This window comes from Fomitiporia mediterranea (genome assembly GCF_000271605.1).
Source record: "Fomitiporia mediterranea MF3/22 unplaced genomic scaffold FOMMEscaffold_24, whole genome shotgun sequence".
In the NCBI taxonomy this organism is placed as follows: domain Eukaryota; kingdom Fungi; phylum Basidiomycota; class Agaricomycetes; order Hymenochaetales; family Hymenochaetaceae; genus Fomitiporia; species Fomitiporia mediterranea.
The window spans coordinates 6,426-19,703 of NW_006760409.1; the positions used below are offsets into that span (position 1 = coordinate 6,426).

Sequence of the window (13,278 nt, forward strand, 5' to 3'; positions counted from 1 at the left end):
CTTTCATCCGCTCCTGTTCACGGTCTCGCCTCGCGAGTTTCTCCTGCCGTCTCTCGTCCATCAGTTCTCTCTTTCGCAAAGTTCCTCGCGCTGTTCCTGCACGATGTTCGTGATATCGCTGAGTTGCGCTCGAACCGCTTCATCGCGTTTGACAACTTCAAGATGTTCTCGCTTAATCCTCTCCAAGTCTTCTGCCCTTCGCTGCTCTCGTTCACGCTCAAGCTCCTCACCAGTACGTGCAAGCTCATCTTCCAGCATACGAATCCGTTCCTCGCATTCTGCTTTCACGTCGGCACGTGCCTCTATGACCTCACGCGGAGAACGTCAAAACGTTCTGCTTGCTCTGCTTTGCACTACGCATTGTCAACTTGTTGTGCTCGAAGCAGTTCAAATATCTCATACAGTTGCAGCATGGCTTCCGCAGCAACCGTGGGAACGGCTGCAGGCACGGGTGGTGCCACTGGCCTGACCGATTCTGCGAGAGAAACTCTATCGGAAACGCCTGCGAGTTCCTCCGGAAGGACAGACGGATCAACACCTTCGGCTGGTAAGCCTGGAACCAGACGTCCTGGCCGCTCTACTGGCGCTGGCATTAATGGCGGCCGTGGCAGTTCACGAAGAATACGTTCAACCTTTCCTGATGGGCCCTAATGACATTGACCTCTGCCGCGGAGGCGTCACCGAGCGTACAGACGGTGTCACTGCTCCACATGGTTCGGGGACTAGGAGAGGTGGTGATGACCCGGAAGTCCGGATGGTCTCTGCAGGCTGTGATAGTAGGGAAGGCTGCGATGGCAGTGAAACGTATTCAAGGGATGGTGTACGTTCGGTACCAGAGACTGGAAGTGAACCGCCGAATGACCGATCCTTCATCCGAGTACTCGGCTTTTGCAGGAAGTCCGCCAATCACGCAACTCGTCTTCTATGTGCTGCAAGTGGTCTTTCGTATCCTACGTTTCCCCACCACGAATCTGGTCTAAATCATGTAGATAGCGCAGGAGTCTATTCACATCATGTGTAAGAAATTCATCCCTTGGTGCCTCCACTACAGACGTTGTTTCTGCGGAACTCATTGTGTTCAGAGACTGTGAATCAGTGTGTGTGGTGAGGATGGTGTTGCTGTAGCAAGAGACAGAGATGGAGAACTAGGCAACTGTACATCTCAAGGAGTCATCTGTTTATTTGACATTAGTCAATTAATTTATAGCCCTTTTGTAGAATATTAAACCTACAGGACGTGAAGTCGACGCTCTCGATGAAAGTAGCGTTGGGACAGTAGCTGGTGACTCAAAGACTCTCGGTGCAAAAACACAGCTTCTCATGGAAGCAGGTGAAATACTGCTCACGCTTGACAGAGTCCTCGTCACAGTGATCGTACGGCCTAGATATACCATTCCCTTCATACGGGGTGCTCGGGGTCAAACTGCTCGGAGACGTATACGATACGCTGCTCGCAACCTCAGAGCCTCGAATGGAGTCACTTAGCGTGAGGCTGCTTGGTGCTGGTGTTCTTTCAGGAACTTGTGCAGGCGGCACAGCAAGTAGGGCCGTGCAAGGGTTCAGAGTAGTAATCCGGCCAGACGAAGCACTTAAGCTACTTGCCGTCGACACGGAGCTCGGCGTCGGTGGATCAGGTGTGCACTATGTATGTGTTACTGTCAGTGGTTAAGTGACGCTGCTCGTCGTATTCGCACTTGTCGAAGTCGGCGTCGCAGTCGAGCTGAGAGCTGGAACTCCCAAGTCCTTGAACAGGAGAGGACTAGGTTGTTCGGACAACATCTCGCTCGCTCCTGAGCGCATTAAGGACGTTTCAAAACTGACGTGTGCGGGCTCTTGCATCGGGACAGACTGAAGAGAGGGAGAGGGCGCGAAAATTGACCTTTCATACCCATCCGTGACACTCGGCGATGATCTCTCGCTGCTCTGTGATGGTAAGTACAGAGACCTTGACTTCAGCGTTCTTGATGATACCGGCTTATATTCCATCGATGTTGGTGAAGACGGCGACGATGGTGTTAAGGGAGCTGTGGTGATTGACGGTGAAGACGGGGACGAAGGAGGAGGCCTACTAGATACACTTGACGGTGTCAAAAAGATGGAGGTCCGAGCCGACGTCTCTGTGACACTTGAGGGATTGGCGGGATAATAGTTGGTGTACGAATCGACGACAGAGACAAGGCCGACGATTCATAGGGTGATGTCGGCTCCTCAATGACAAGGAGTCTTCTTGAGTTCAGCCAGTGAACGAGGAGGCAATTCTTCAGTTTTGGATTCTGGAAGAGGGATGCCTGCCTCGACAACCTCCTCTGACACGCTCGTCAAACTCAATGACGGAGTTAGCAAGCTGACCTCCTTGGATACAGCGGGTTTGCAATGACACTTTGCTGTAAAATACTCCGTCTCCGTCGCGGGGATTGTCGACGGGCACACTTCCGCAGTCGTGTACTCTGTAGATGGAGGCTGCGACGAACAGATTTCTCCCGTCTCGTACTCCGTCTATAGAGCTTTGATTGCTGTTCTGTATTCCGTAGATGGAATACTCTTGCTAGACAGAGTTGGCGTACCAGGTAAAGGATGGTAAGATGACTCGCTTCGTGGTGCCTTCAGCGTTAGGAAGATATTGCTCTCGCTCCCATTTTCTGGCATTTGTATATGTATTCTTGGTCTCATCACTATTCTCTCCATCGAGTCTCTTGTCACCGACCTTGGAGGACTTGTCATGGTTGCAGAGTCGGATGACACCGATCTCTCCTGAATTTGTTCAGAAACACTTGTTGTCGTGTAACTCTCCTGTAAACTAGTAAACTGACTTGGCTCATCGTACTTGTTCTATTTGTTGGGTGTACTGGCCACCGAGGGTCCACTACGTGTACTTGCAGACCTGGAATAAGTGTGTGCAGAACGAGGGGCCCGTCGTCGCACAGCGCTTCGTTGGGAGAGGCCCGTACTCGTTGTGTAGAGAGTGTAACGTGCGCGTAGGCGAGCGTAGGCGACCGCTTTCCTCACTTGAAATCGGACCAGAATGTGAATCACCTAGAAGAGAAGCAGAACCCGGACCGCGCAGAGACAACAAAGAAGGTATGATCTGAGTTCCATCTGAGGTCGAAGAGTCCATTGTGCTGTGTGAGCGCCGGTTCTGAGGGCATGTAAACCGCTGAGGCTCCAACCCGGTGAGTTCTTCCCGCAACACTTACAGACTCTAATGGACCCATGGTCGACGATACGCCATGCTCACTGGGTTCACGCATACAGTTTGAGCGTCATAGTATCTGAGCCAGATTCCAAAGCGAACGCGCATCCCCTAAGTATACTTGTGTATTCATCATCAAGCTTGGCTAAGGATGAAGTACATGGGCTCCCGCTTGGTGCAATCTCAATCGACCTTGCTCCGAGCGGATGAAAAAGACCACCACCGCCCATGATTGCGCCATGGTCAGAGGACCGCGTGCGTGTAAGGGTATAAGACAATAGTGAACTGACTGAAAGTGAATTGCACGGGGATTGAAAGCGCGCGAAGATGCTAGTATCAAAGTCCGGAATATCGGGAATGCTGTCTAACGGGGGTAGATATGTCGTGCTCGCAGAGCCAGTCCCAGATCCCAAGCTGACAACAGAACTTGTTGCGGGACAAGGTCCCCTATGGGTTCCATTCAAACGATCTGGAGGAGCCGCAGCTCTATCCAATGCCTCCATGAGAAGAATATCAATACTACTTTGAGTGCAAACAAGCCAACGAGAATTTACCAGATAGTGCTAACCCTGCAGACACGCTTCCTTGCACTTTCTGCATCAAGGCGTTCGACACCATCGTTGTACAGGAGCCGAAAAGGTAAGAGCATCTCAACTAAATCATAGTCTCCGACATCACTCCCTTCCTCGTCCATTTGAAGCCGTGCTGCAATTGTGCCAATGTCGTCTCGCGCACTGATGACTCAGGCTTGGAACGCTGCGAACTTCGTTGCAATTCACCAGGTCCAACGTGACTACACCACATCCCCCTCCTGGAGCAATCCATGCCAGTAGAAGAGTATTTGGATACAAAATTGCTCGACAGCGCTGCCATCTGAACGGAGGTGAGGTACATAATTGACCGATCCGTAACAGCTACCGGGTTAGAAAAGGCAAACATATGGGTCATGTGATCACATCATGTCCAGAATCATCAACGCACATCTTAGCTTCCGCGAATGAAACTACAGTTGAAAATGTCTTAACGCATCATATGATTATGCATATATTCCATAATGCATGACCTTTAGCCTTCTCCCAAGACGGGATAAGGGAATTTATGCAAAATATAGTATATTGCATAATGCATCAAATTCTGTGAGAAAATTATGCAAAAAAAAAAAGGCAAAAGAAGAAATTCAAGAGACTTACTGAGGTGTGTAGTAATTATAGTTGGCTTCCATGTGGATTTTGTGTTTCCGATTGACAGTTCTGCTCATGTAAGAGCTCCATGCCGCCACATGACCGACACGACCGATAGCATGAAAGCTGTAAAATGAAGGGGGAAAAAGGTATAAAACAGAGACTACAAGTACTAAGAGTGTCAAAACACTCACACATGTCGATAGGAAAGCTGAAGCAGACCAAGAGAAGGGCATACAAGACAAAACCTGGTCCCAAGCCTGGTAGCTCAGTAAGGAAAGTAAAGACTTCAGCTAAGATAGTGCGGAAGAGAACAAATCTCACCTGCGCTGACTGGCTGGAAGTTCTGAGCTTCCGAGACGACCATCCAAACCTTTCCCAGGATGAAATCGTTAGATTCTTCAGCAGACGCTCTGAGCGTGCTCTTTTGTTTGCCCAGTCTTCCCTCTGCCGAAACATCGCTCGCCGTCAAGAGCTTGAGACTCGAGCAAAAGAAACCCCTCTAGCATTATCAAGCAAGCGTCCTCGTATTGTAGCAAATCCAGCAGTAGAACAAGCGTTAATAATGTGGCAACAGTCTATGGAGGCCCGGGACGAGCTTGTATCGGGTGCTATGCTCATCGAGAAGAGAGCCCGGTTTGAGGACGAATTCAATGTACCCCAGGAAGAGCGTCTAACAAGCCATGGCTGGGTACAGTCATTCACCCGAACGTAAGTCTTTCTTTTTATTTTTCGCCGTGTCAATCGTATCCGAAGATTCAACCTCGAGAGTGATGTTCACGCATATTCTAGTTGGGGCATCAAAAGTATTCGCCGTCATGGAGAGGCCGCATCTGTAGATCAAGCACAGGTCGCAGAAGAACGAGTTCGCATCACTAAGATCCTCAGCCAGTACAAGCCAGAAGATCAATACAACTTCGACGAGACGGGTCTTTTTGCTTAGTGAGTAACCATTACACTTCTTTTCGAAATTGTAATTTGACTTCGCAAAGTGCTCCACCAGATCGAGGTCTCGCATTGCGCCAGATGAGTGGGCGGAAGGCCAATCGTTTCAGAATAACAATTGGCCTTTGCTGTAATGCGGACGGTTCAGACAAACGGGATCTCTTTATTATAGGCAAATCTCGTAAACCTCGCTGCTTCAATAGCCAGTCCCCTACAACCAAAGGATTCTATTATCGTGCCAATCAATCAGCATGGATGACAAGTTTCTTATTCCAAGAGTAAGTACAATATGGCGTCCGTTTGGTGAATAAGCAACAGAATAGACCAGGACACTTACATTGTCTTTTAGATGGCTTCAGAACTTCGATCTCGCAATGCAAAGAGAAGGCCGTTATGTTATTCTCCTCCTAGACAACTTCTCTGCACACCGTGTTCCGTATCAGCCAACGCACATTCATCTAGAATTCTTTGCACCGAATATGACACCGTTTATCCAGCCTTTAGATGCTGGAATAATTAGAACCTTCAAAGCACTTTACCGCCGTGCTTTCTGCAAACGTGCAGTCGATCTGGATGAAGCTGGAGAACGAGATATCTACAAAATAAACCTTTTGGAAGCCATGCTCATGACTAATTCTGCATGGGACCGTGTTGATGCGTCGACAATACGGAACTGTTGGAAGCACAGTGGACTTCAAAGGTATGCTTTATTCTTCGTTGTATTCCTACTGTGCTAATAACCATATCAATCTTGTTCTTCACCGTGTTGATGGCCTCTTCGCTTACATTGCGAATCTTATTTTTCACCGTGTCGATGCCGATGGCCCCATACCGAATGGATCTTGTTCTTCACCGTGTCGACGGACTCTGCGTATATCTCGCGAATCTTACTTTTGACCGTGTTCGATGCTAATGGCCCCATACCGAATGGATCTTGTTCTCCACCGTGTCGATGGCCTCCTCGTTTACCTTGCGAATCTTATTTTTCACCGTGTCGATGCCGATGGCCCCATACCGAATGGATCTTGTTCTTCACCGTGTCGACGGACTCTGCGTATATCTCGCGAATCTTACTTTTGACCGCGTTCGATGCCAATGGCCCCATACTGAATGGATCTTGTTCTTCACCGTGTCGACGGACTCTGCGTATACCTCGTGAATCTTATTTTTCACCGTGTCGATGGTGATTACGACTCTAGCTCTTCTGTTAGAGGTGTTCATAGTCCACTCAATCCACCGCCACCACCACCATCTCCTGATGTCCCTGCCAACCAACGTCCTGAGGCTTGGAATATCCTTCGCGAGTATGCTCAGGGTGATATCGGAACAGTCCCTGAGCTCGAGAGACACCTTCAGGATTGTCTTGGGGAGGACTACGAGCCAGGTGACTGGCTTGAGGTCATCAATGCCGTCCTTGATACTGAAGATGATGTTCCTGCAGCTGTTCATGTCGTTGAACAGCTTGCTCCACAACCTGTACACCAGCCTGCCGTTGCATATTCCCCCTCTCAATCTAGTACTGGTACTACTACTCTGGAGCAACTTCACGAAGTTGAGGAAGACCTACTCTTTACTGTCAACGAGCTTCATCACCGCCGTCGTATTATTGGTGCACCACTGTCTCTGGAGGATCTTCTCAATCCAGCCGAGGAGAAGAAGGAGCATCCTGAGTTAGATCGACTTAAAGGTTTTGGAGATTTGGAGATTATTGAAGAGGTCCGACGTCGAATAGATAGAGGGATAAACTTAGAGGACACTGGTGATGAATCAGACAGTGAGCCCGAGACTCCTGTTGATGAGCCAGTCAGGAAAGTCTCTTTACGTGATGGTCAGGACTTCTGTATTTTGCTTGAACAGCTAACTCTTGAGCATGCTGAAGTTGGAGTCGCTCTCAGCCTTACAAACTCTCTGCGCAAGTTCCGTGGTGAGCTATTCCGTAAGGAAATGTGTTCCAGGCAGCAGACAACACTTCAGGATATGTGGGGGAATACTGCTGATATTAGATCCACTTGATTTCTTAACGAAGTAATATTGTAGATTTGAAAAACAAAAACATTTCTTAGTATTTTTTGGTATTCACAGTAGGATACATGTCTACTATACTATTTCCTGCCTTTCTCAACGTATACAGAGCATGTGTTTAACCCTAATTTCCCTTATACATGACTCAAAGTAGTACTACTTTCGGGTTAACTAAAAAGGCAATATATTTACACACATATCTTGTTGCATAAATTTCATAATGCATAGCAAAATGGCATTCCCGTCGTTATACATTAAGACATTTTCAACTGTATCAGTAACGACAGGACGGATCTGTTGGGACGGAAAACGAGTTAAGAGATCAGATCACATTCAGTCAATCTCTCGCTCACGGAAAAGATATTGGGGAGCAGCTGACTAACCAACTGAAAGGGGGGAGCAAGTAGCTGGAAAGACTTGCACTCGCACACGGGCAGGTGACAAGAGGGAGGAATGAAAATAGAAAGGCAGGGATAAAAGCAGCAGGGAGTATGTGTCCGTGTAAATAATCGAGGATGTGCGTGTGTACGCGTGAGTGCGTTTCGTTCGTCTGATGTGCTCAACAGCCCGTTTCTATCTGGCCTTCTCTGTCAGTAGAGTCACTTCCTCTTCCCTCCACTCCACTTTCGCCAGCATTCGCCTTATCTCACACAAACCTCGTTATCCATTTCTTCCAGACCAACCAGGTATGCAAGAAGTGCCTTCCGGTAGGTACACATAGACATTCCAAATGCAAAAAACGTTCTCCAGAAAGGTTTGCCCTCCTCCTTGCAATTCTAATCTTTGCGTATAGACTTCACTGCGAACGAACAAGACCATTTATCTTCCCTTATGTCCAAGATGTTGCTCAGTAATTTCGATGGTGATAACTGCTCTACTAGGACAAGCACTAACAGAATATCTTGATAGAGAAGCTGTTTCTATTGGATTGCATTTCAAACGAGATTCTGGCGAAATATCTGAACGTCCTTCTGCCCCAGGTAGTAGTGGACATTTGAAACATGTATGTCCCCTTTCCATCTTCATTCTATTGTGTTGAATTTTGCACATACATTGATCACTTATGATAGACGACTCAGACTCAAAATATGTACGATTTCAAAGATGTTGCAATTCGTCAGACCCATGTTGTTCAGGCATCACCAGTTCCGTCTCAATCATTCTTGCCTTCATTGCCACCTATATCAGACCCGCCAAACTTGTCCATCTTCAGCTCTCTACATTCACACAATGAACAGAATTTTGAAAGCGTTGCCCGCCGATATTTGTGCTATACAAGTTGTAGCCAAGGATGTTTAACGAGACGGTACGATCGAGCTTACAACTAATACGTACAACCATCACAGTGCCAAATAATCCAAGTCTGGAGAACCGACTTTTTCCTCGATTGAGTCGGAGACAATAACGAATCCTTACGACAGTAGCGCAGTTTAGGTCAGTATCATCACCAAAACGTGCAGAGTCTGACAAGGCAATATATTTACATGTAGACTTTATAAGCGAATATAAGGATCCACAATATGTAAAAAATATATGTCTTAGCAGTAAATTCCAATACATTTTCGTGTTCGATTTGGTGATGATCCACCCTAGAGAAGGAGGTAACCTTACTCAGAAACATAATCCGAGATCTCGATTCCAGATGTCGTGTATTAAGAGAACTGGTTGAAACGCGTTAGTAGGGCGCAAAGGGCCTGTTGCGTCTAAAAAATGATCGTCTGGTTCTGTAACTTCCGTTCATTTCATTTGCGTATGTTATTGCCGATGACTGTCAGATATGGCCAATCATCCACTTTATCTTGTCTTCTGCAATTCAACATTTTGTCAGAAATGCTGAAACACTCCACAGCTCGGTTATCTCTAATCTTGACATGCAATACATTGCTACAGGATAAAATAGCAATGGTCTTCCTAGACAGAGCTATGTAGCGCTCTGGATTTTCCTGATCCCTGAGAACGACTGCATTCCGTATGTCATGCTGAAAGTCTTCGAATATGTACAGTGTGCCTATCGCGCCCATTTCAAGACGATCGGATGCATACTACTACCTTGACGTCATTTTGGCACAATTTATCGTTGGCAAAATTCATCTCCCCTGTGCTCGTTTAGTAAACTGTGGAGCACATGCCGTTGCTCTTGCAACAATTGGTGCGTTTCTCGGCTACACGCAACTCGTATATGGCAAGACACTAACTTTCTCAATGTCATCCCTCACGAAAAAATATTTCTGCGTTTTCAACGGGTGGAGATAGAATATGCAAAAAATTTCAAGCAATACAGTGGGCAGGCACACAAAATATCCTGTACGCAAATACTCCTGCATGCAGTAATATCAACTACAACCTTGTTACAGGGTATAAAGACTCTATCCTAACCGCCACTACTTTCAACACCCACCTGGTTGCGCCATGAGTGGCACAGGCAGAGCAAACGAGGACCTTTTCGAATATGTTCGCATGCTTGCAGCGCAGAATAATCTATCACTTCCACAGTCTGCCAATGCAACTAATGTACAAGCTGTCTCTACAGCGGACGAACGAGTAGACTTGTTGTCACAATCTACAGTGCCTCCTGTATTGGAACGCTACCAGAGTGCCCGAGCTCCCTCACGTATTCCGCAGCCATTTGCATCCACCCGCACACCAGTCCCGACTCTACAGAGAGATGTCCAAACTTCTTCGCTAGGAGTTCCAACACTGTCACCTTACAGCAATGGGGAAACCGTATCCCAAGCAGCATCAAGCCAACCAATCCGTCTCGATACTCGACTTGTCAACAACAATCGACGATTGTCAGCCGAACGGACAATACCTCGGGCAACTCCCCAGGCACGGCGAGGGACAAGAAGAGGTGACATAGCGAGTCGTCGTGCGTTATTCCCCAGTCTCCCCACGGCAAACATACCGAGAATGAGCGACTGCCTTGAGAGTGCGGATGATGGGGGCACATGCGTTCGTATTACAGTAAAGGTCTACCCATCGTGTGTAAGTTGCACTTTTTAGGTTGTATGAATGGTTGGGATCTCACCAGATAGTTTCCATAGAACGCAGGCTCTCAATTCTGCCTTTTATATCACTTCCTTCGCGAAACATTCAATGCCAAACTAAGGCAGTTTGGGCTTGTATACGAACTCCTTGTCCCGCATGACAAACTCGTCACCGAAATTATAGAGACAGTCTCTTTGGCAATGACTCGTCAACATGGCTACACATTCACTCACACGTCAGGGATGTACCAACCGCATGAAACGCTTCACCTGAAGTTGCTGAGGATCCACGACCGTGCTTTGCTGAGAGGGGGTGCAGTAGCTCCAATGCGGCTGAAATGCTGTCCACTCGATCCCAATTGGAGTATCTTCGACGTACTGAGTATGAAGAGCAAATTTGCAATCCCGGATGTTGCACTGGAAAATGGCCGGTTCGTCCTGTTTACTGGTGAGTTCTTTGTTCCCTTCACATGCATATCCAGCTAAAGACTTGAATATAGTTGCTGCAGCCGAGCCTCTGAAGTGCCAGCGTGATGGTATCACTCATGACTGTATAGCGGATAGATTTTTTCGAGGCCTCCTTGAGGACCAGCCAAGTGAATCGCTTAGTGACGAAGTTCCATGTACTTGCACAGAGATCGACAGTAATGCTGAGCTAGATCTTCCGGCAATAGACTCTGCTGCAGGAACCACGGTGTGTTGATTTTCTCCGTATGTTCAGTACAGACATATACTAATATTAAAATTTACAATTAGGATAACTATGTGCCAACTGCCCCTCCTAGTCCGATACAGCCGTCGCAGCAAGCGCCTCGTGCATTACGACGCAATCCAACACAGCTGATATGGACACAGCGCACAAACGTTACACGACAGGCACATCGCTTAACTAATAATGTCTCGTTTGCGTCTCCAGAGAATGCATTGCCCACTGCTTTATGGAGTCAACCATGGTCTCCTGCTGCAGACCCTGACGGGTGGACGCTTCAACTTGACAATTTTGCAACACAAGTTTTTGAGCTGGCCTATACGCATGCACAGTCAGAGGAACCTCTTGTGGAGGAAGAGCTACTAATTCAGGGCCATAATATGACGGAGCTGGCAGAGCAGTTGCTTATGCTGATTGAGCGATGTGCTGAACGTGGTAATTACTATGAAGTCCTTGCTCCGGCAAGGACAATTTCAATGTAAGCAGTCTACAATATTTCCAGTGTTGCGTTTGTTGATTTTGTGTCTAGTGTTCGCCTGGATGGATCAACAGTGACCCTTGGCCGTGGACTTGAGCTGGAGACATTATTCTTAGCTATGCGCACATACGTTGCTCGTGAGGCAGTATGGTTTGAACGCTTGGCCGGGGACTACAGTTCATTGAAGCTGTTCACAACGGAGAGTACTGCTGCGCACGTTTCCGCGGAGAGAATCAAGAAACTACGTGTATTGGGTGCTCTAACGTCTCTTATGGTTATACATAAGATTGCACCCGATCCTATAGGGCCGGCCGTACTCCAAATTGCTTACAATCTTCGGGACTTCCGTTCTCTGCACAGTAAATTTGTCAAGACATGGTATCCGGAGATTCACGCTGATTTGCAAGAATGGAACACTATTGGTGCATCAGGAGATCCAAGGTGTTGCGAGCGCATTTTCACTTCATATATGCAATCACAGGTAGTGTTTTGCAGACACAGAAATAGCTTTCTTGCTGATATGACTCTCTAGGCTGCTACATATGAAGGGAGAACGCAAGAAGAGCATGATTTGCTTGCATGTGATATGTTGTTTCGGTCAGTTCTTGGGCCGCGTGATATTCGACACCCAGAGTGGGCTGCATACCTTGAAGGAGCATCCTTGGAGTCGTACGGCCTTGACTTTGGCAAGGTAAGATTGTAACAGTGCTCCGACCCGAACATCTGACAGAACCTCCTTGAAAGGTTGTGCGAGCAGTGGATGGTGGGTCTGATGCTCTAATATCGATGTGTTTCGCTTCTCGATCTGTAACCCCCGAAAATGTGATGAAAGCAGTAGAAATCGAAGTCGACTCGTCTGACCATGCTGCAGACTTGGATACTGTGGCTAGAAACCGGGGCTTCTCCTCTGCAATAGCATTCCTCCGTGACCTACTTTTTAGGTTTCTTAGTGGAGTAGGTATACCCTGTGCAGACGCTTTCCACAGTGTATCCTGGAGTTTTGGACAGGCTCTCCCAATAGATGAAACAGACTTTAATGCAAAAGACACTCGCAGTACACTTTTCACTAGAGCCTTGACAGGTATTCCTTGTATGCCACCAACAAAAGAACAGATAGAAGTCAGATTTTCACTGTATACTCATTATGTAAACCCTCTCATACTAACTGTCCTTCATAGGTGTCTTTCGTAAATAATGAAGACCGAGCATACTGGACACATCGCGATAATCTCCACAACGGTCGCATGTCAGGTACACGAAATGGACCAACGTCCGAGACTGTTGCAGCCGTGTTTGCTGCTCAAGGCCGAATCAGGTTCCAGACGTGTACAAAATCTGCCGTCATACCTTTGTCGTACCTCATTAGACTGTTAAAGCAGGAGACTCCAGCCTGGGCAAATGCAGATCCTGACAGTACAGTATTTCAGTGGCTTCTGATAGAGCTGTGCTGTGCTATAGGTGAACATTCAGTGCTATGAGTACTGAATACCAGTTGAACACAGGAGCGACGTGGTACTCAACTGCCATTTAACTAAAAAGATAAACACAACACTTGCTGTTGCAAGATAGGTAGTATTCAACTACACCTACAGCAACATTATTTTTGCAATTTTCTTGACTCATCACCGTGTTTGCCATTTCTTTCTCATCCCCTTTCACATCATCTGGCACTCAACTGCCATTTAACTAATTGGACATACTAGTACATGACATTCTGTTCCTACTAGTAGATAGTATTCAACTACGCCTGCAGCAACCTTTTTTTT

At 47.2% G+C, this 13,278-nt stretch overlaps 4 protein-coding genes across 4 annotated transcripts; all 4 read left to right on the plus strand.

Annotated features, from left to right (window-relative positions):
• Positions 1–650: 650 nt before the first annotated feature.
• FOMMEDRAFT_32466 (uncharacterized protein) lies at positions 651–2,755 on the plus strand (the record flags this gene model as incomplete). Its single annotated transcript, XM_007272075.1, has 8 exons — positions 651–938; positions 994–1,095; positions 1,219–1,330; positions 1,386–1,634; positions 1,671–1,821; positions 1,942–2,101; positions 2,474–2,577; positions 2,608–2,755. 8 exons carry the CDS (start codon positions 651–653, stop codon positions 2,753–2,755), a joined length of 1,314 nt encoding a protein of 437 aa, XP_007272137.1.
• Positions 2,756–5,170: 2,415 nt separating this feature from the next.
• FOMMEDRAFT_98551 (CENP-B/ARS binding protein-like protein) lies at positions 5,171–6,053 on the plus strand (the record flags this gene model as incomplete). The annotated part of the gene is made up of 3 exons (XM_007272076.1): positions 5,171–5,313; positions 5,364–5,594; positions 5,666–6,053. Coding segments are annotated over 3 exons (762 nt in total), but the record flags the coding sequence as incomplete, so codon positions are not given.
• Positions 6,054–6,268: 215 nt separating this feature from the next.
• FOMMEDRAFT_162782 (uncharacterized protein) lies at positions 6,269–8,637 on the plus strand (the record flags this gene model as incomplete). Its single annotated transcript, XM_007272077.1, has 7 exons — positions 6,269–6,471; positions 6,528–7,240; positions 7,905–8,024; positions 8,089–8,188; positions 8,248–8,341; positions 8,409–8,539; positions 8,577–8,637. 7 exons carry the CDS (start codon positions 6,269–6,271, stop codon positions 8,635–8,637), a joined length of 1,422 nt encoding a protein of 473 aa, XP_007272139.1.
• Positions 8,638–9,747: 1,110 nt separating this feature from the next.
• FOMMEDRAFT_162783 (uncharacterized protein) lies at positions 9,748–13,047 on the plus strand (the record flags this gene model as incomplete). Its single annotated transcript, XM_007272078.1, has 9 exons — positions 9,748–10,323; positions 10,383–10,773; positions 10,826–11,019; positions 11,082–11,512; positions 11,564–11,993; positions 12,045–12,203; positions 12,257–12,631; positions 12,691–12,930; positions 13,015–13,047. The coding sequence occupies 9 exons, from the start codon at positions 9,748–9,750 to the stop codon at positions 13,045–13,047; spliced, it is 2,829 nt and encodes a 942-aa protein (XP_007272140.1).
• Between the last annotated feature and the right edge of the window lie 231 nt (positions 13,048–13,278).